Genomic DNA, 23,307 nt, shown 5'->3' with positions numbered 1-23,307 from the left:
GTCAAGAAACTGCGCGCTTCAGGTATTCTCCCTTAATTAAGAAGAAAGAGCTTTCCTGGGTATTAGCGACAGTCACACAACCGGGGCGATTTTTATTTCACGCACAAAGCAGTAGAAGTGAAATAATTGAAGAAGTGCGCTTCGTCCCGATCTGTACCGTTTTCCAAGTAAGAGGGTGAAGGCTACAATATGTTTTCTATTCCCAACCCGGCCAGAAAGAAGCGAAAAGCTAAAAACTTTTCCTCTCGAACGACTAAATTACAGGGGTCGCCTGCAACCCTCCTTCCACTTGCCATGAAACTGAGACGCTCTTCGGGGGGGAAAGAAACAGCTTTTCGAAACACACACACACACACACACACACACACACACACACACAAACGCTTTTAAAATATGATTTCCTTTATGAGCGGATTGTAACCGAAGGATTATTTAATGCAACTCATCTGTCTGGGGGGGAAAGTGCTGCTGCTGCTGCAGCGAAAGCCAAGACGCGCAGCGCAGAGCAGAAACTTTGCAGACGGTCGGATCTCGCCCGCGGAGCAGGAGCAGGAGCAGAAGCAGGAGCAGGAGCAGGAGCAGCCCCGCATCGCTGCGCAGCGAGAAAAGCAAGGGAAAGGCAAGGAAACCTGACAGATTTGGTCGGGGATGTGAGAATTTTTTCCATAATTAGCTCCAAAGTAGGGATGGCAACCTGGAGATTTAACAACATATTTGTTTTCAAATTGTGGGCGCTGGATTATCCCCTTTAAAATCACCTAATCAAATGCAGGTTGCTGCTGTTATTGTTAAGGTTCACAGAAAAGCTGATGATGATCCGGAGAGATCTTCGCTTCCCCTTTTCCACGCTCCTCTATTTTTTTCCCCCTTCACAAATAAAGAGTAAATAAGCATCTGCTTTTTACGTCACGCAACTTATGCAACAATTCATCTGACTTTTTTTTTTTTTTCGCCTGCCCATTTTTTTTTCACTCGGGAATGTGAGTTGCCGTCGCCACGGATATCAAATGAAACTTGCCCAGATGTGTCAGAGAAAATAAAGACATCAGTTGCTTTTAAAATAGGACGCGAAAGCTGGCGAAGTTTTGTTGTTAATTCCCTCTTTTTTTTTTTAAGGAAAAAAAAAAGCCAACACTGCAGCAGTTAAAAACAAAGATCCCTATCATAAAGGAGAAACAGATGGGGTGAGCGTAAGACAAATAATTAAATAAGTCGGGCTTTGCGTGTGGACGGCCGAGCCCTCGCCTCGCGGAACAGAGACCTTCGGGCGGCCAAACTGTATAAAAAGTGCTGGAAAAGCGCCTGAAATTACAACATTTACATCAACTTTTAGCGGGTGACTCCAGCAGGCTGGGAACCGCTCCGCGCTGCCCGGCCGCCCCGCTGCCCCCCCGACACCCGCGCGGGGCATCCCGGCCACGCGGGGCGGCTCCCGCGGCCCCACCCGCACCGCGCCGCGCTCCGCCGCCACTCCCCCGCGGGGCCCCGCGCACGCCCCGCTCCCACGCGCGGTGTGGCGTGAGGGGGTGGTTTTTGGCACAAGCCCGCGGCCGAGCGGGGCAGGGTCGGGGGGAGTCCCCGGTAGCTCCGCACCGGCTACCTGCGCCCGGGGCTCGCCGCCTCCCCCGCAGAGCTGCCGCTGCCCCTCCGTGCACACGCACACACACACCCCCGCGGCCCCCGGCCCTGCCGACGGCCGACAGCGCCCACTATAGGGCCCGGAGCCTCTCGCACCCCCCCCTCCCACCCCCCCCCCCCCCCCACTCCAGCCCCCGGCAGCAGCAGCAACTTCCAGCGCTCGCCACTGAACTTTTCCTCAACTCCTTCCCCACCTCCCGCCGGCCGCCCGCAGCCCCCAGACCGGCTCCGGCCGCCGCACCCCCCCACCCCGGTCCCCGCCGCCGCCCGCCGGGCCGAGCCGAGCCGAGCCGGGCCGGGCCGGGCCGGGCGGAGCGGGGGGGGATGCTGCAGGTTGCCTGCGAGCTCCGCGCCGCATCAGACATGTCTATGCAACATGGCAGAGAGGGAGGGTGAAAAGCCAAGAGAAAGGGGTATTGCACCTACTTGCGGCCAGCTTCCTCGCCCTGCCTTTGGATCGCATGCTGCCAGTCCCGCGGCCGATGCTGGCGTGGGCTTGGGGTGGGGGGGGGCTTTTTTTTTTTTCCTCCCGGAGCTTTTCCTCCTTTTTCGCTCCCCCTCTCCCTCTCTCCTCTCCCTCTCCCGCACACACACTCTCCCTTTCTCTCAATCCCGGCTCGCTATCTCTCCAGCATTGTCAGTTTGGACACCTTCGCACATGCGCACGGGCGGCTCCCCCCCGCTCTTCAACATTTCAGCGCCGCCAAAAAAAAGTTTGCAGCGATCCATCACCGCCGGTGGGGACCCTGACAGCCGGCACCGGGGCCGGGACGGGCCGGGACGAGGCGGGCAGCCGCCGCCGGGCTGCGCGACCGCGGCCGCGGGGCAGCCGCTCCGCTGCCTGCGCACCCGGGGGGGGTTATAGCGGGAGAAATCTCCCCGGGGCAGGGGCTGGGGCTGGAAGAAATGACACCTTTTTTCTGCCGTTTGCTTCCTTTTTTTTTTTCTTTTTTATGGGATATTAATGCTGTTCTGGCGTCTTTGCAACATTTGAATAGTTTATTCTCACCCGGCCGCAATTATCGTAGATCTCTGCGTATATATAGACAGAGAGATATAATTTGATTATATGTTTTATTATGTATGCGTACCATTAAACTGTACACTTTCCCAGCGCACACACTTTTTCCCCACCTTGAACTCGGCTCAGCCACCACTACTTGGGCAGGAAAAAAGCGCTTCTAAAACAGTAACACCGATCGCTCTAATCTGTTTTAATTACAGGGTTTGCCAGTCAAAGAGGGAGCGCGCAGAAATTGGGAACTCCTTTAGGGGATGGCTGTGTCCGAGGTATGAATCAATCCAAACTACATATAGATTTTCCTCTGGTACAACCTCCTTGCATTAAACAGTTTTGTTCAATACCTTCCATGCGCTATTTATGTTCCCATTAATATCTGTTGCAAATCCTGCCAGACACCATAAAAGAAAATTACAATCTTTCAGGCCCGGTGCTGCGCCAGTACATACACGCTGCTCAACTTTTTGTTTTAATAAAATCCCCAGCATCGCCCCTTCCCCCTTCAACCCCCCCACCCCCCCGGCTGCCGGTGCTGCGGATCGGGGCCGCCCGCGGAGCCCCCCCGCCGGCCCGGCCCCCCCCCCCCCCCCCCGCCCAGCACCCTCCGCACCCCACCGGTGACAACCCCCCGCGCCCGGGCCGTGGGGCGGGGGCACCGCGTATCCCGCGCTGCTCCCCCAAACGCCCTGCAGACAGGCGCAAGCACTCGAACCCGCTCCGCGGAGCCGTCCTTGATGCCCGTCGTTATTTTTAATTTGCAAATTGGATTTATTTTTTTTCAGGATCACGCAGCTGCTCGGTGCCCACCCCAGCACCCCCCCGCAGCCGGGCAGGGGTGCACCTAACGGCCCCCGAGCAGGAGGGGCAGGAGGCGCAGAAGGGCAGGGTGCTGCGCGGCCGCCCACCCGTACCGGGCTCGGCCTCGCCCAGCCACAGACACCCCCCCGCCCGCCGTTCGTACCCCTCGGGGTGCCCAGCCCGGGCTGTCCCGGGCGAAGCTGGGCCTCTCTGCCCCGGCGGAGGCAGGGCCGGGGCTGCCGGGGAGCGGCCCCCCGGCTGCGCGGAGGATGCGCGGAGCCGGGCCGGGGCTGCCCTCGGGGGCCGGGCACTGCCCGACCCTAGACCTCGCTCGCAGGCAGCGCCTCTCCCTACGGGCTGCACCGGGGTTTCCCCAAACCATCCCCCCGCACCGGCCTGCGGCGCCGGCTCATTTGGGAGAACGGAAAACGCCCGGGAACTTTGCAAAAGTCCCCCCGCGCCTCCCGCCCCCCGGTTTAAACGGAGAACCCGGCAAAGCCGCCGTCCGGGCAGAGGCGCGCGTCCCCCCCCTGCCCGGGGAGCCCGCTCCCACCCGGGCCGCCGAGCCCGGCGCCGCGGGGAGCACGCGTGGGAGCCCGGCGGCCGGGCCGGGCGCGCAGATGCGCGTTTCCCGGGCGGGCAGCCCTGACCCCGGCCGCGCCCGCCTGTCACCGCCACCTGCCCGCCGTCCCAGCGGCCTCGGGAGCCCGGCAGGTGCCGCGTCGCCCGCCCGGAGCACCCGGCCGCCGTCCCGGGCCGCCTCCCAGCCGCCCCCCGCCGCCCGCCCGCCCGCCCCGCGGCCCTCGGCACCGCCCGCCGCAGCCCCGCCAGGTTCGCCCCCCTCCCCGAAAGGTCCCGGCCGCCCCCCCGGGAAATCCGTTTCGTTCGTGCGGGGAGGCTCCTCCGCGCCGGCAGCCTCCGCTCCCTCCCGGGTGGGAAGCGCCTGGCTGCGGGCTCGTTTTCAGCAGATCCACGGCCAGAAAGAAATATTTAAATTTTGGGGTTTGTTTTGGGGTGGGTGGGTGGAGGGGTGGAATTAAATCTATTTCTAATACAGGCTGAGAGACCAAACGCACCCCCTCACAGACAGGTTTCAGTGCATTCCCCGTAACAGGAAATTTTCTCTTCCTTAAATTATAATTGAACAAGCCCCGCAGCCTACTTGGAGAAAAGTTGGAATTCTTCATCGAGGTATTTGTTGTGCTATTGTCTTTGTGCAGTGAACTTTACATCGTGTTATTTAATCTCAATCTATATTCTCCTAGCTACCAGTAAGATTAATTTAATCATTGTAATGCAATTATTAATACTGTTTACCCAACGCTTGATTTCGGGTTTGCTGTTAAGAAATTAAGCTTCTTGCTGGGTGACCGAAAAGCTATGCAGGGATTTCCAGTCCACGTTGAAATGAAACAGTCCTCTTTATTTAGTCTCAGGACTCCAGCTTTCAGCCACGGGCTCAATTAGCCAAAATGGAAACAATTTTCATTCATTGCAATAACTCACTGTTCTGCTGATCACTTTCAAAATATACACTTTATTATTATATGCTGACCTCGGTGCCGCGAAGTGGCAAGGCTAGAAAGAGGCAGAGGGATCTCCCCAGCCCCCTTGGGCTGTAATTATTAGAAATTAATTGGGTTCAGGACCCTGGGTAGCATGGGTAAATTAATAGCTTGTCTGGTTGTTTAAATCCGAATTCTCAGTCCACAGGAGAGCAGGGGAGGGAGGCTCGCCCTCCCCAAACCCGCCCCGGGAGAGCGCGGCGAGGGCTGGGGCAGCGCGGACCCGCCGGCTGATTTTCCTCCTTCTTTTCACCAACGCATTGTTTTCGGGGAGCTATTTAGGGGTTAAAAATCAAAAATAAAGATCCTGTATACTTGGAGCTGTCGTGCGGGAGTAAAAGTGAAAAGGGAGCCTTAGGCAAAAGGAAATTACTGCAAGCCCGCGTGACCTTTCCGAGAGGTAATCAATCAAGTGATCAACAGGGATATTTATCATTGCTAGATGGGGCTACTTTACAAATGCACAGAAGGGGGGGGGGGGAATACACACACACACACGCACACACACACATACACACAAGTTTGGATAAACCCGATAAGCCTGAAGACAAATACGGAGACTTTAATCACTGGGAAGATTGCACATTTTCTTTTTCTGAGCTCTCAGAAGGAAAGGAAGGGAGAAATCCACTCCAAAGTTTCCCAGTAGAAAATGCCTCCTGTACTAGGTGGTCACATGGAAGCTGTCCACTTTGCTTTGCAGCCCTGGGAAAGGCTGGGAACGACAGATGTGACTAAAAAAAAAGGCACCAAGTACAAGGGAAAATAATAGAGAGAGATTGAGGCTTTGATAACCGGGCTCGGTGTTTGTTTTTATGCAATGGGTTTTTATTTGCTGGCTCGAAACTCGGAGGCTGCGGAGCCCAGTCCTGCCTGCCTCTAGTCCCCGAAACGGTTAACTCCGAAAACAAAACAAAAAAAAACCACGCCATGCCCCCTACTATATGAAATCAGCGATCTGGTTCAATTAAACTTGCTCTCCGTAGCATAAAGCATCCACCACAACACAGGCAATGAAAACCAACAATAAAAGCCCATGCATTTTCTGCGCAGTTTCCTTCTCCCTTGTAAAACATGCCGTCGTGTAAGCACCAGACATTTAATTTTGCTCCCTATAACTTACCGGATTCCTTAACAAACCTACTATGACCACTTTTTTTTCCTTTTCTTTGGTTTTTTTTCCCCCTCTTTTGCACCGTGCTTCACGCACATGCCTGCACAAAGCCTCCCTGTTTGCGCCCAGTGCCGCTGCCTTTAAACGGCGTTGAGGGGGAGAGCAAACGCCGGCGCCCCCGCTGCCCGCCGGTAACGCTGCTGGACCCTTCTTTGGGGAGAAATCCGCGGCTAACGACCGCGCGCCCGCGGAGCCCGGCGCTGCGCTGCTCGCTGCGCGCAGGAACAGCCGCGGTGCCCTGCGGAGCTGCGGCGGTTCCCGCCGCCGCGGCCGGGGCTCGCCCCGGCCCCTGCGCGCCCCTGCGCGCCCCTGCGCCGCGCTGCGCGGCGCCCCGCGGTCTGCGGCGCCCCCGCGCGGCCGCGGCCCGGCACTGCAGGGTGCGGGCACCCGCTGCTGGGCGCTGCGGGCCGGTGCCGGGTGAGAGCACGGGTGAACACCCCACGCTGACAACTGTCAGAGGCAAGGAAGAAAATAAGCCGAAAGTGGGTTTTAATGGGACATACGTTTACGGTCTGGTATAGAGGCTTGCCAGAAAGCAAGAGCTTGGTCTGAATTTCCACCAGGCCTGGAATTATCCTGTCCCTGGTAAAAGTGCCACTGAAAACACTGGGGTTGGGAAGAATGAAATGCATTCATAGTTTGAGAGACAAGTACAGAATACCAGGAAGCCATGCAAAATACTCCTCTAGAAATAGTTCCCCATGAAAATGGTACAGGATGCCAACTATGAAGTAGATCTCGTTTCTGCCCGTAGGAAGGACTTGGATTTCCACAACATTGAGACTGAAAGAAAAACAGAGAAAAATTAACAGGCTAGTGGCTAGATTGAAAGACCAGGGTGGAGGGCAGCATGGGAAATGGGGACACCAGAGAACTGAATCTGATTTCCTACTTCGTCGCAGATTTCCTGGGTTACTTTGCATTGGCCCCTTAGTCTCAGCATTCCTCCATCCCTCACCTGAAATGGAGAGAAGCTTCACCAAACCAAAGGGCTGGAGGTCTCTGTTTTAAGGTGCCACAGCAGGGTTGGCTTGCCTCCACCCCCAGTCCCCTGAGAAGGGGGCAATGCGGGACCATCCTCAAACATGCAACAGGACTCACATATTAACTAACCGCAACAAAAATACTCATTTACCAATTGAACAGAGAGGTGTAATCAATATCCTCAACACAAGCTCCTTTCCAAGACTTAAAGCGCTTTCTGGCCAAAAAAGTCATATCCTCATATCCTCAAGAGGTTACCCCCCGTACGCCTTGCTCTTAAAGGAGCATCGGTGGAGACCTAATTGGAAAAATTAAAGAGGAGGACGGGGACAGTAATTACAGGCCACTAGAGAGAAACAAACATGTTCTGAATGTAGACAAAAATTGAACAGAGGGGAATTAACAGTACTACAGTACTGTTACAGTACAGTATGATTACAGTACAGTAACAGTACTACAAATCAAAAGGGAAACATGTCAGCAGAGATCAGCAGAAAGTGAACATCCTACTAAAAGCGAAAATAGAAATAATCAAAATCACGGAGAAACACAGAAGGGGGAAGGAATTTGAAAAGCAACCTGAAATAAAAATAAAGGAACGGAGTAAATTTTACTCAGTACTCAGCAGTAGTTAAAGCCAGTGTATGAAGGTTTAAAAAAACTGAAGCCCCACCATGCAGGTGAGTCAGCCGGTGAGAGAAAACCTCAGCTGGTTAGACACAAGAGTTTTGTGATTTATACCAGCTGGGCCAGGCTGGCTCCCACCATGCAAAGTGAACTGGGCAAGGTTAGAAAATCCCTGCAGAAGATGAAAGAGGGTTTTCTGGTATCTCCCATAACCTTCCCCTTCCTCCCTGGCCTCCCCCAGTGGCTTCCCAGAAGGAAGGAGCTGAGGACTGGTGAGATCTGGGCTTTGAGGGGCTGTTGTCCCCTTTGGGCAACACAATGAAGTTGGTGAAACAAGCACTGCTCAGCTCTAATGGGTCAGTAAAACACCCCGTGAAGCACACTTTCTTTTGCTGAAGCCACGTTCTGAAACAGGCTTGTCCAGTGCCATGAAGGCTGGGGAAGCTTTGGTTATTAAGCTGTTTAAAGAAGATAATATGACAAAATGTATGGGGGGGAAATGTAATGGGGTGATGGCAGAAAGGCTTCCAGCTAGCAGCGCTGAAATAAATGAAATTTTGAAGTAAAGGATGAAATCAACTGTTTGTGTCATGAAAGCAGTATCATGACCAAGGACTGTCATCATGAACATGGAGTTTCCCTTTGCTGGTGCTTTACCTGCTTTCATTCGCAGTGTTACTACCAGGCAACGAGTGGGCTTCTTTCTGCTTGTCTTTAAAGGAACCACAAAGGCAGGTTAACACATCAGCCTTTATAAAATCCACAAACCCATTTTTCCCTTTAAAGCATAAGGAACACATTCATATTTCACTCCCTTTTCTCTCCAGTACAAAAGCACAGGGTCGGAATTAATGAGTAAAGTATTTGTGTGACGTTTTATATTGTATTGGCATTTATATAGTGCTTTTCACAGGCTTCATGTCAAAACCCTTTACAGGGCAATAAATCATATACCTTTCCTGATGAAATGGTATGTAGGCAATTGGGCACCTATCCTGCCCTCAGCAATGTCCCACGTGCGAGACACGGGGAGTGTGATGAAACCTGCAGAAGTGGGTCTGAAAAAAAATGGATGTAGGTCAAACTTTCCCCCCTTAATATCCTGCAACGTGTTAAAAAGTCTTTAGAGCCCACTTGAACAGCCACAGGAAAGACCTAACCTTAACATGACAAAGCTTCTATTACAGTCTGAATTACTCAACATGCAAATAGAATTGTGGGTCTTACACTTAACCCCAGTTTTTTTTGCCTCTGAATTTAAACAAGATGTCCATTTACATGGAAAATAAGGATTTTTCAATTGAGTTCATTTCTAAAAATAATGTTCGTTCACAAGACTGAACCCTAGTACCAAATTTTGGAGCCTAGGCTTTCTGTTAGCATGCACAAATATCTCTCCTGACACGACATTTGCAATGTGACAATGCATCTCTGCTCTGCCGGCATTTGCTTTCTTATTTGCAGTTTTTCAGATAACGAAGAGTAATGAAGTTCTGAGGACTGTACGCCTGATTAGACTGACTCTTTTATACATTTATTTGCATTCCTGCCGTGTTTCCAAAGCCACTTTTGGGTAAGAAAAAATGGGAAGTCATTTAAAGTCTTTTTGGGGAGAGATCATAGAATCATAGAATGGTTTGGGGTGGAAGGGATCTTAAAGATCACCTAGTTCCAACCCCCCTGCCATGGGCAGGGTCACCTTCCACCAGACCAGGTTGCTCAAAGCCCCGTCCAGCCTGGGCTTGATGGCTGCAGTTGGTAAACAGGAGGCAGAGCTCTGCTCCGTTGTCCGTCCAGGAGAATCACAGCGCTCTGCCCAGTTAAGAGCTTTTTGGGTTCCATGGGTGTCAAAGGAAGCTTTGCAGAGCGTCCCTCCTGGCAGACCATACCCTCTACCACTTAAATGCAATCGCCCCGAGATTGCACAAAGGCAACGGCTGAGAAGCAAATGGAAAATCTTTGCAGTAGCTCAACACCATTTTAAAACCACTTTTCCACCTCCCCTATCTGTAACACATGAAAACTGATAACATTGTGCACATACTGGCTGATAGTTCAAATGCATTAGAAACTAACTTAGTTATGATTTATTAGCCGGAAGAGCTGTTAGAATAATTTCTAAATGTGAAAGAATAAAAAAATAATACTGTTCTCCACAAAACAGACATTTAGATTACTTAATCTAAAATCAAAGTAATTCAGAAGTAAAACAAAAGTAAACAGGTAAAAACATATCGCCCGGTTCCATTAACTGCCATGGGCTACATTAAAAGTGGAGGGTTCTCGCATCTTTTCATGGGTGATTAATGTCTTGTGAGATCCGAGCATTAGCTGTGCAGATGCACTGCCGTGTAATGAACTAGCACTGCCTTTGCTTTCTTCTGAGTATTATGTCACAAGCTCTTAACTCACAAGAGCTCAAATTCACACACTGCTCTGATGGCAACGTAGAATAATTTTATCTCTTGTTCCCTCCTCAGTATACAACTTATTTAGTAGTTTAAAGAATGATCTGTAAATAATACACATGCATAGACTTCACTGGGATGGATGACAATGATAATTAAAATGGTCTTTTCAGTGGGAGACACTATCAGCATCAATAGTTAAAGCAGAATTTTAAGAGTAACCAACACATTAGAGCCTGTGAATTCTATTTTTTCTGGCTGTAATACATTCAAAGATTAAATTAGACCAAATGTTTGTTACAACAAACAGATTTATGTTAGCGTTCAGGATTATGCTCCTGGTCAATGTTTATTATGCTTTTGGTCATATTTATTCTAAAGGTCTCATTTTCCTACTTCCATAATTTTTTGATCAGTTTTGTTTAAACTGGAAGCCTTTTACTTTTCACTTTAAAAATTACTGTTTCTTCTTAAAACTTCTGGTAGGTTATGGTATCTGGAATGAGTATTAAGAAAAAGGAAACAAGCTAAAATAAATTACTATCTAATCTAACCCATCTGACTATTTCTAAGGTACCTATTATTGTGGTATCAAAGTACTGGATCTCTCAGAGCATGTGATCTTTGATCTTAAATTGGACCTCCGATCACATTTTTTAATTAAACATCTTATTTGATGCCTGCTGTAGCTAACATGCAAATAGCATCACATAAAGAACAAAAGTTACGAGAGCAGGGAACAGAAAATGGGGGCTAGTTATAGCATATTTATTGTACCAAACCAAAGAACCCCATCCTCCAGTCACTGCTGAATTAAAATGATCAGGCTCGAAGTTCAAAGACTGAGTAAAAACTACCTAGAAATGAAAAACACTTTCAATCTATTAAAATTAAAAGTGACATAAAACAGTTTGTCAGAAGCAGATTTGAGGTACTCACAAAAATAATTCAGAAAAACTATGATTTTTTTTGCTTCCTTTGCACTCCAGTGCCCAGCACATACACCGTTCTGTTGCAATCCTTCACTAGGAGTTTTGTTTAAGACTTCCACACTGGCTGAGATAAACCACGTTTGTTCTCTTTGAAAGGTGTTTTCAAAATACTTTTTGCATAGGACTCATTAGTATTAAAGCATGAATGCACTGACCCACTTTATACAACTATATTCGCAGTTAATTTGATAGCTATTTCTAAGAGACGTTAAGAAGGAAGATATCATTAGAGCGCTGCTGTTTCAATTCGTTGAGGTTTATATGAAAGCGCACATCAACCAACATGTTATATCAGTACAGGGCATATACAGACACCACTTGCAGCTGACAGAAGTCGAGTGTGTTCAATTCCTTCCACATCAGATAGGAATCACTCCCTTGTATGTTATAATGCTGCTACTTCTGCTTAGGACATAAGTACAGATACCATTGCTCAGACCTTTCTGATAGATATGGAATCCCAAAAGATTTCAATCACACTTAAACCAAACATATATTAAAGCCCCACTGTTTTAGATGAGAGTCATCAAGCACAGTATCATGATACTTTGACTGCCAAGTAGTCTTTTTCAAAATGTCTTTGGAAAATTTTCTAAAATATTCCCATTTGCTTTTCTATATTGTTTCTTTCATTCTGCACTCATCACCATAACATGAGCACACTTTAATAGCACACTAAACAGCTGTTCAACCATTTTTTTCCCCAGCATCTTCCCAGAGGGGGATGCGTATACTGTGTAGTGATTTGCAAGATTTAAACTTTTCACTTCGATACAACCCCATGTAAAGATATCACCACGAGTTCTCTGACAGCTCTGCAGCCTCGAGGAGCAGCCTTTTGGTATCTGCTGCCTGGAAGAAGGCATATATAGTATAAACAGAGTATAAACAGTAGTCATCTCACACTTATCTGAGGTCAAAATTCAGCCCTTTCCTTTCAATTATCACACAGATAATGACAAAAAAATTATAGCCACAACTACAGCAAGCAGTAAATAACAATAGACGTCAGGTTCCAGAAAGAACAACAGATGAAATTTCCATTTGTTTATTTTACAATGTGGTTGGCATTTCTAACTGTACTAACGAAAAAAGCCCATGAAGGTGAAGAGCCAAGTCGATTTGTGGCTTCCCTTAGACGGAGCAGCTGGGGCGGCGTTCATGAACGTATCAGGTACAGCAGAGCCATCAGAGCACTGCTTGCCAGTCCCTAGAGATGCTGCAGCCCAGCACCAGCTCAGAACCCCAGGAGACCCCCCCTGATAATACGGCAATGCTCTACCCGTATCTCATGTTTGAGCAGGAGCAGCCAGTGTCTGCAGTAGGAGAATCTGGCTGAAGAATGAATGACAAAAGCCTATAGAAGAGGCAGGAGAGCGAAGATCTCATTTTTCTCCTTCCTCACATTTCCTAAGCTAACTGTGGTTTAGCCTTTTGGTTTTCATTTTTCAGGAAAGTCCTTAAGCCTAATTCACAGCAGTCTTTATGGCTGAGAGCTCATTCATCAAGAGCAAAATCTCAGATGCAAACAAAGTTCATGACGGAGTGCTGAGGTGCAAAGTTGAAAGAGAAGAAAAATAATTTTTCCCATCCCAGAAATCATTTCAAAATTTCAGAAGCATTCCCAATTGCAACAAGATGAACTTAGAAGTGGGATTTGTTTGTTGTTTGGGTTTGTTTTCACAACAGCACAGGAAAAGAACACTCCAACAACATCATAACCCAGAATTAGGGGTCTCCTGGAATGTGAAGACTTTGGGGGTTAAGTCCTTCTTCCCAGACAGGCAGATCAGGATTAGAGCACGCTCCCTCTAGATTCTAGCCTGAAAACAAACTTTTTATTACAGAAGTTTCACTGAAACTGGCATGTTCCCACAAAATGTTTCAGTGGTGAGAAATAAAGAGTTCCCGAGTGTAAAGCACTGCCAAAAATTTCCCGATCATTTCTAGCCAGCGAGCAAGTGAATGTGTCATTTTGCCATCAGTGGAGAAGGATCTCTCTGTCCCAGTGGTGATGTAAGGTCACGCTTCAGCTTATCCCTAGCAACTTGTTTGTGCATCCACACTGCTAGGTACCTAAAATAACATAGGGTGATTTTCAAATGCATTTGAGCAGTTTGTACTGTAAATGCTTGTATAAAAGCAATGAGCATGGCTAAAGAACACAGACAGAAAGCTACCGTGACATCTTTTCTGTCCTTTTACAGCAATCTCTATTCCCTGCATATACACATACCCACCCATTCATGATGTGTGAAGACATTTTGGAAATAAATATTTCACAAATATTTACTTATTTACTCTTCAAACCTATGTGCTTTTAAAAGAGAGGTGGGATCCAGCTTTCACCTGTGGCGCTTGCCTCTTGTTCACATGTTGGGAAAGGCCAGAAAAGAGAAGCTCTTATGTTGCCCGAAATTGAGTACAAGGTGATAACTCCCTGATTTGTCAAAACCCAAAGTCTTTCTGGAGGAGAAATCCTAAAAAGGAGCTGGCTAACATAGCGCAATGGCAGCCATGAATCTGATGGAAGATTTGGTAGATACCAAAGCAAAGGACAACATGAGTCCCCCTATTAGCTGAGCTTGTTTTAGACCAGCGCTGCTGGATATTTTGGAGAGGGTATACCAAACTTAGAGTAGTGGTTGTTTCAGAAGTCAGGGGTACTGAGTCAGCAATTCTAGAGACCACTCTTGCCTTTATCACTTGTGAAAACTGGATGCAGTTAAGCATTTCATATTAACATCCCCATGCGAAGTTTACTCATGCTACTCCTTATTATACTCAAACCATAATAATAGCAATGCTTTGCAGTTAGAATGCATTAGTCATCCCACGTTAACTCCATCTTTTTCCAAATTTCTTTGCTATCCCCAAACAAGCAACACAACACCTGCTATTATCCCTGACAAAACAAGTACTACCAGAGAGGAAAAGCATCTCTACGTTACAGGCAAAAGAACACCTCCATTGGCTGCTCTCAAAGAAAATCCAGCTGGGCAGAAGAAATCCTGCTTTCTCTCTGAAGAAGACCTTGTGTGCTCAAAACAAATTTGAAAGAACTCAAATACTTCATATAATTTTTAATTAATTCTATCTAGACACACAGCAGTCTGAGAAGCTGTAGTGATATATATAAAACCTCCTTATGTTTCACTATTTACATTGTGTTATTCTCTGGCTATTTCCCAATCTTATTCATTCACTCTAGAGATCAATTTATGCATCAAAATAAAGTATGATCTTATCTTTGCACTGTACAGAAAACCGAAACAAAATTTCTCACGGGAGGCAGGGGTTAAGACACTGGACTGGGTGTCAGAGAAGTGGTGTTCTATTCTTGGCTCTACCACTCACTTGCTGTGGGAGCTTGTGGAGCAAGATATAGAGCAGGAATGGAGACTCTAGCCAATAAATTCCTCCTCTGTAACTTTTTGTCTTTCATTATGCATGAGAGTGAGTTTTTCCAGCATTCAGGCGTACATCTGAAAGCTGGGGAAACACGACTCAAGCAAAATACAGAACCAGCAGAGAAAAAAAATGAGCGGAAACATCAATTACAAAGTTTTGTAATTGGGTGCCTCTGAAGTACTGAAACAGAATCTCTACTCACACAGCGAAGACAGAGGACCAAATTCAGCCCCAGTTTCAGGAGGCATACCCCCAACAATTGCACTGGACCAGCACGAGGCCTGACTTTGGCCTGCTGTACTACTACTCCTTGATCTATTTTCTGCTTCAGGCAAGTTTTCTGAGACAGCAAACAATAAAGACTCAGGCCAGGGGGGAGAGGTTTTGTTTTGTTTTTAAAAATGTAGGAACCTGCGCTTTGGTTTTTAAATAAGTAATCTGACTTTTAAAAAGTAAAAATAGAATTTTATTAGGGCAACTTTGACTCAAAAGCCATAGCTAAGACTATATCCAGATCTGGAGTAGCTAACAAACTGCCTAAATTAAGACTGACAAACTCTCAGTTAACTTCTACTGGAAGCAGTATTTCCGTGCCCTTCAATAGGAACAGACCAGACAGTACTTCTTGCTTTAGGTAATAGCTGTGCTCTAATGCACAAAGTTGCAACTTTTCTTATCAGTTTGGGAGAACTGAAGAAAAAGGAAGCATGTAGGTCCTCATTTAGGCATGGCTGGGGCTAGGCTCTTGTACCACTATGCCGGCTAATGATTGAAGAGCTAGATTTTTGCAACTACGGTGTTCTGTGTGTAAAATACATTGTCATGAAACTGATTTATGCTGGCTTTATTTATTTTTAATCGTTTTACCACCTACTCAGAGAACCTGCACCGCATTCTGCTTTGAGCCATGTTCTAGATGTTCAGTGCAGACTCAGCTCATTTGCTGACAGCTTTACAGCCAGGTCTTGGACCCTTTAGGCTCACAGAAACAGAACACTAATCTAGTTGTAGAATTGTTCAATATTAACTTTTTTCTAAATTTTGTATATGATATATGGGAATAGCATATACCTTGTTGTAAAATTTTAAGATTCGTATGAAATCAAAGACTGACCAACAACCTCACAAAAGCAGCTGCTGTACAGCGTCAGTTCTCAAACACAGCTAACCCTGGTTCTACTATATAACAAAATACACTGTCTTGGCCAAGATGGAAAAAAAATTCTTATTCTGACAATCCCTCAAAAAGCCAAGTTTTCAGAAACTTTTGGTCTGGAAGTCAGGCCCACTAGGGCTCCTTTAAGGTGACCAAATATAGGATATATCAAGTCATAAGTGATTTATTAGAAATGTTAGCAGTGAACATTGGTCTCCTTACATACAAAGCGTTTGTTCCCTCCTCCTTTTTTCATGTCAAATCTCTAATATTTATTATTTTTCAGGCCCGTGACAAACTGTCCCAGCCAGTTGCTCAGGAAGGAGAACAAGCTTCTTGGTATGTAAGAACAATCCTTCCAACGTCATACTTTCTAAAATTTTCTATATTTTAATTGCTGAAATATTAAGTAACCGCAGTCTTTAAGCTAAGCGCAACGCACACTTGATATATAACAATTATTTCATAATAAAATATAATTATAAAATATCAAGGCACTCTCAGAGAATGTGCAACTGAAACTGTTAATATACCTGAGGGATTATTTCCATGTTTATGTATATTAGGCATTATATAAAACATAGGATTTCTTGGGACATTATCAACAAAGGAGTTTTTTTTTTTTTAAACCTGCTTTTTACTGATTGCATTATCGAATTCAATTTTATTAGCTTGAATCTTCTGGGAAGGATATGATTTTAATAACACGTAAAAGGCTTGCCTAGTAGTTGGCTGTTGGCTTTTACTTGATACTTAATGTAATCTGCAATTACTATAGCAGCTCCTATGTTGGCTAGTGTGTTAAGGTCACTGGAAAGCTATACTGCGTTGTACTTGGTGTACAAGAACATCCTTCTGGTGATTGATGGCTACACCCTATGGAAATGTTTTAATTTTGTCCTTGAAGCATGCCTCTAAGGAACGCTGTCAATATGTATTCTTCCTTGTCAGGCAGTACATGGTCCTTAGGAATCTGTAGACAGCCCAAGATCTGTCTTTCTACCAATGAGCATTCAATAACATCTCCTTTGGATTTCAAATTTTGTTCCCAAGTCTTCAACCAATGAACTTACACACCTCTTATTTATTAGAAAGGGCTCGTTAAAAAGGCACATTTTACCTTGCACAAGCATTGAGATGGAAAACACTTGAAGGCCTCACTAAAAAAAAGTGTTGCGGGAGTTTGCTTCAGGAAGGTAGACTTTCACCTTTTTAAGTATTGTTCCTTCTTGCAATAATTTTTCTTTAAACTGTATTCCTGAACTATCTGAAACACTTGGCCAGAACTTACAGTTGAGAAACACACTTAAAACATGATTTGAACTGGCTTACATTACAAGACTAAATTGTATTTTAAAGAAGTTTAACATTACTGTGCCGTAGCCAAGCCCTGTGACACAGCAGGCTTGCAAGCCAGCAAGTCACCTGCGGCTTCACATGTCATCTACTTCAGTGGTACTACCGAGATAAACTTGAAAATAGAAGCAAAGTGCTGGCAATATTCCAGAACTGCAGTATCCCCGAGCTTATTAAACTTGGACTTTATACTCACAAGATTTCCATGAAATAGATTGACAACTAAAACAATGGTCTATATTAAACACAGAATCAGCAATTTAACTATTATTCTACATCTGTTTATGATCCTCACTGGATGGACAACTTTTTGTCCCGGTGATACATGTTTGCTACATGAAAAATGGCATTCCCGAGGGAAAAATCAGTATGGAAAGTCTTCTGATTGGAGAATGAAAAATCAACTTGGTAGAAAAACGGATTATTTTGAAAAGCTGATTAATGGGTAATCTTTTTCTGTATTTCATAACAATTTCTGTACTAGATAACATTACCTTTACATTCTATAAGTTTATTTCAGACGAACTGGTCACTGAAAAGTTCACGTGCTTTCACAAGGAAAATCAGGAGCAAGACTCCACTTGTCATTTACCAATATTTGCCATCCATTTTCATAGTTTAAAATTCATAGTTGCTGCTCCCTCTGAAAGCAATTAGAACACTGATTTATAAGCCATAGGAATAGAAATTTTTAAAATACTTCATCAATAATATTTTGGTATTAAAAACACCAATAAAGAATCATTATCTTCACCTCCAATAAAACAAAACAAAAAAAAAGGCTCCCTGAGATGGGTTTTAAAGATTTTTTTTTTTTCAGTATAGAACTTCATGTTTTAGCTTGCTGGTTACCTATTTTCTCAGTGAAATTCATTCATTTCGTGTTCATTGAAAGACCTGCCATTCTGTGGAGATGGGTGTCCTCATCTCCAGTTCTAGCCAAGAGTGACTATTGTTTTTCTGTATCTCCCAGCTCACGTTGACAATGATGTAGATTCTTCTCAGGACCAGATGCATTTAAACTGTAGACAAGAGTCAAAAGGATATTTTATAATATTAATTCATCTTAGCTCTTATTGCGAGTTTAAACCTGCTGCAAGACCAACACAGATGGAAACTAAACATATCGTCGTTCATGTCTAATGAAAGAATAGGGAGCTTTTAAACATTGCTCTCTGTAACTGCTAAATGACTAGCATGTACAGACTAATAAACCTCTGCCTTTGAACAATTCTTGTGATTGTCTCCATTGAAAATTAATTTTGTTGTACTCATCAGCTGTGTTGCATCATTCTTGTCGTCAGAAAAAAACCCAAACACAAGAAACTGAGTAAGAAAGCACCTAATATTTCTATATCCTGCATGGCCAAGTCTGCAGGTTTACTTTTTTTGCTATAAATAAAAACAACCTAAATTCAACATTAATATGGAAGAAAACTGCTACTCAACACATCAGTGAGAACTTCCGTTACCTGTAAGGCCACTAGTGTAATCCCCGGTAATTTCTTGGGAGCAGAATCAAAGAACTACAGCATGCAACTTCAATAAAAAAATCCAGCCAGAATAAATAGAGAAAACATGAAAACAGTGATTTTCTGGCACTCTGTTTGAAAGGAGGAGTTAAATTAATACATGACAAGATCCTATCGGCTCTGACTTGTCTGAGTTATTGATTGAACACCTTCTTGGAAACGTGTAGATAAAGACTACATGTAGCTTAGGGAATACGAGATAAGAGTGAAAGGAAAGGGAGAGAAATTAGCAGTTTTGCCAGTTGGCTCCCTTAATTGTGAAGCTAAGGTTGTTCAAAGCTGCCTGGAGGAGCGTAATATGAAATGGTAACTAAAGTGCAGGCTGATGATGCAGAAGATAAAAACTTCAGGATTATACTTAAACATACTTATCTTTAGACACAGAAGAGGTTGTAAAGCCAGCTGAACGATATAAAGCTGTTCTAAAACAAGACAAATGTATACTCCATGTGTTATAAGCAGTTCAAGCTGCTTCCTGTGATGAAAAACATGGACTGTACGGTAGACATACTACAGCTAAGTACAATAGATCCCATGATACAGTTGTTTAAAGGAATATTAGAGTGATGAAAGAAGTGATGGAATTCTGCTCTTTAGGAGGCTCAGAGGCTGAACCAGAGAGAAAAGGTTTAAGCATGCAGACTTGGTAAATTTTCCTGATCCTGAAAGTTTGTGACCTAGAAGACAGTTTTATGCATGAGAAGCTTGGCCTCTCAGGAAACAATACAGCTCTATGGGTCTATTGCCCCGGGCAAAAAGAGAAGAGGATAGTACTGCTTAACACTTCTCATCCATAGCCTCAAAAGGAGGTCAGTATATTATCACCATTTTATAGTTGAAGAATCTAAGAAGCTCAGAAGGGCACATCTGGAGTCAGTAGCAGTCTTGGGACCAAACCCCCCTTCATCACTTCGTTTCAGTCAGTTTCTATCCTTTCTGCCTTATTTCGTCCCCCACAGAGCACAGTGAAGCGTCCAACTGTACAATTCAGATAATACCAATACAGTAAGAAGAAACAACCTTATTAAAATACTAATTGCAGCACTAAAATGTTTTCTATGAAATTATCATAGCTGTCAATATTCCATCATTAACGTACAAAAGTCTGATTATCTTTTCAATAAAAACAGAAAAATGCTAGCCTTTAAACTCGTTATCGTTGCAAAACAGAATGCTATGATAATGCATGAGAACTTTGGTTTGCAGCTGTAAAATTCCCAAAAGTCTTGTGACTCAGTTATAACTTTGTTATAGATGATTACCTTCCTCACTCACACAACTCCCATGTTCGCTTTTGGGAAACAAAGTATATATTCCACAAAAGCAAGCAGTAAATTTATTTAAATAAATGAGAAATGTGGAAAGCAATTTATCCTACAACATATTGCTGTATACTAGAAAGGCTAACATTTGCACATCTCGTTTCAAGTTCTATGATGCATTTTTAGAGGCAAAAGTAAAATTGAAGATCTGCAAATGCTGATCTCTGACACTATTTTCAATGGGGTCAAGGTGTCAAACTAATTTGTCAAGGTGAATCCTAAAGTTTATAGGCAGGAAATAAAATTCTTTAATTTGTGTAAAGATATGTTTTAATTAGTTTCCCAACCAAACAAACTGAAAATTACTACTGTTTTGAGCAAACTTGAAAAGGAATAAAAATTTAGTGTTAACCAACATTTCCTAATCACTTGAGTTTATCTAGAATGTACATTGAAAAATGCAGGTTTAGATACCTTTTTACATAGGGACGACAATTCATTATAACACCTTCCTGTGAAGCTTAAATAGCATCTTTCAAAATTTTTTCTTTCAACTGGATTTTATAACTATTTATAGGTTTCTATTTAACAGCAGTTTACCTGTACTTGAAAAAAAAAAGTTTTTACAAAGAGTTTCACTTAAATTCCTCCCCAGGAACGATCCTACTTACACATTAAACTCTCTAATGCACTGAGTTCTACTCTTATCTGTTACAAATGAATGGCTATTGCCATCTACCGTTGGAAAAAATATGATCAACAGCAAGAGCACATCCAACAGACCTTCATAGCATGGATAAGATGTAGAAAACAAAGACTTTACCAGCCATAGGGGAGCAGCTTACCCTGTTGAAATCTTTGAAATACTCAATATTCAGCTGACCAAAGAGAGGTAGAAAAAAGTCTCTTCTACTCCTAAACCATTACTATTTTTAGGTCTGATGTAACTGGGAACTCTACATGAGTCCAAACATTGACAACTGTTCCTTTTGTATGGGCTTGAGGGTTTGTAAGACTCCCCCAATGACCACTGCTAGAGTTGCATACACACAAATCAAAACATTAACTAATAAAGCTTAATTTTAAGATACTATTAGGCCCAAGTTACGATCACGCCTCTGCAAACTGAAAACTATAAATGCAGAAGGTAAAAGCCATCCCCCAGCTTTCAATGCAAAGGCCATGCAATACAGAACTTTTGCTTGAAGAAAGACCTGATCTGACCCATCAAGCAGGTCAAAGTCACCGAGCACAGGACCAAGACCCAGAGCCGTTCACTCAGGCTCTCGTGTCAGAGGCTTAGCATTGCCTGGGGTTGGTTTTTCCAAACTTCTTTCAGATAAAACAGCTTCCCTGCTTGGGTGTGTTAAGCTGAATACAGAGAACTGGGCAAAGAAAGGCACAGAAAGTTATATGCTTAAACTATCTTTAGTCCATACTTTTAGCATTTACAAAGATTTGACTGCATGACTTCACTTTACCATTAAATTACTTAAAAATGATTGAGATGTATGCTTCTTCCATTCCCTTTGCTGATAAATATCCTTAGATATGACATCCAACCACATTTTGAAAGTACCCCTTGTTGAGGCAATCTACAAACAGAATTAGGGTAGGGTTCTATTAATGTTTGCCAGACCTGTCGGAGGTTAAACAGCCTTTGAATTAAACCATTCTTTACTCTTTGATAATTATTATTTCTCCTTAAGACACTTTTTGTTGTCTCATAAGCAAGGTCAACTTGAACTGTTTTGTTAGACTCAATATCGTAGTTCAACGTTAACTCTACTTGCACTGTTCTTACAAAGCCTGCATGCACTGTCACCTCTGTGAACAACTTTTGGAAATATTTAGCAGAATTCTCAGTAAGTGAAAAAACTCCAGCTTTTCTGTTGGTCATTTCAAGTACATAGCAAAGTGTACTTTAAATTTACACACAAAGCCATACCGACATGTGAATCTATGCTAATTTACTTAAGTTTGTCCATCTTTGCATATAAACCTCTTGAACTGGTTCAAATCTTCCTTGTTTTGGTTTGTTGTGCGCTGGCATATCACATACAACCCAAACAATCATGACTGATTTTAAATTAATGCAAGAAAGCTAAAACATAAACTGGAAACAGCTTAGTGAAACCAGTGTAAGAAAAAATACTGCTGCTTTCTTATACAGCGAGTTCTTCAGAGAGCGGAAAAGCATTCTTGTTGAGATCAGGAAGGGTAACAATGTTGAGAGGTGACTGAAGGCAGAGTCCAAGGTAGAGCCAGGAGTGGAACACAGCTCAAGACCCCTGCATGCCACACAATGCCACAGGCAGAATAAGCCGCAGCTGAGATCTCATACTTAGAAATGTGCACTTGAAAATGTGGTAATGGGGGAGGTACGCTCAGCCCCCCAGGGTCCCCAAAGCTGTCAGTTCTTGAAATGCCCGCAGAAAAGGGCTATTTGCACAAGCACTGTAATATTACACCTCCTGCTATCCCATCAATCCTGTGGGATCTCCTAAGGGATTTCATCCACATTGTGCTGATTTTTTTCTAGGTTCTCCACAGAAAGGGAGCAATTTCCCACAGTCCCAAAGGGACAGAAAACTCTAGAGTGTTTAGACTTAGCACACTAGAAAGATGACCGTGCAAAAAGAAGGCAACCCCATGCACGTATTAGTAGGGTACAGAGAAGCCATTTTGTACTGCTAGGGCAATTGACAGTGCTTTGGCCAAAGCACTTTCCATGTACCAAACCTGATACAACAGACATCGTATGACTGACCTCAAACAGTGAAAACATCCACCCTAAGCAGATGCAAGCAAGACATCCTTCAAAGTTCGTCACCTAAACATTTGTTAGAGAACCTCCTGATGACTTGGTGTTAATTTCTGAGCATCTGACACCAGATAACAAGTCACCCAGGACACAATCCTAAATCCCAAACCATCTGAATGGCAGCCCAGAGCATGAGCCTCAACAACATGCTTTCACAATTTTATTGAGCACAAGTGCTCCTCTTCTCCCAAACGTCATCACCTCTCTGTATCACTTCATGTCACAGCTAGCATTGATGGTAAACCTCTCGGTGCACACAAGCTTCAAACAAACCATTAGATTTCTTTGAAACAAACAAATCCGGAGATATTAACAAGAGCACTTGCGCTCTGCAGGGAAGAAAATCCACTTAATGCCAAGTGATTCAAGCACGGCACTGAGGTGGACCTGCTTCCCCGAGCTGCTGACTCTCGCAGGTAACTACTGCTCACTGCCAGTTGAATTCTGCTTAGAGGAGAGCCATCAAATATGATTGCTTTGACACACCAAGGCAGCTGCCACTTGCAAATGGTTTTAAACTCTTCAGGGGAGAAATTGCTGAGAGCTTCTGTTCTGATTC

At 44.5% G+C, this 23,307-nt stretch overlaps 1 protein-coding gene across 6 annotated transcripts in view; it reads right to left on the bottom strand.

The window, feature by feature from the left end:
- MECOM (MDS1 and EVI1 complex locus) overlaps positions 1-2,124 on the bottom strand; it is a 354,166-nt gene extending 352,042 nt beyond the window's left edge. For 4 of the 6 annotated variants that reach the window (XM_076341393.1, XM_076341395.1, XM_076341394.1 and 1 more), the window contains exon 1: positions 2,065-2,124. In XM_076341393.1, coding sequence (XP_076197508.1) covers positions 2,065-2,101 — 37 coding nt within the window. In that variant the 5' untranslated portion in view covers positions 2,102-2,124. The remainder of the gene's footprint in view (positions 1-2,064) is intronic. The other 2 variants (XM_076341398.1, XM_076341400.1) reach the window with 2 other exon arrangements.
- Positions 2,125-23,307: the final 21,183 nt, after the last annotated feature.

This window comes from Aptenodytes patagonicus, chromosome 6, assembly GCF_965638725.1.
Source record: "Aptenodytes patagonicus chromosome 6, bAptPat1.pri.cur, whole genome shotgun sequence".
Taxonomy (NCBI): Eukaryota; Metazoa; Chordata; class Aves; order Sphenisciformes; family Spheniscidae; genus Aptenodytes; species Aptenodytes patagonicus.
The sequence above is the reverse complement of the archived record's forward strand: the minus strand, read 5'-3'. Positions and strand labels throughout refer to the sequence as shown.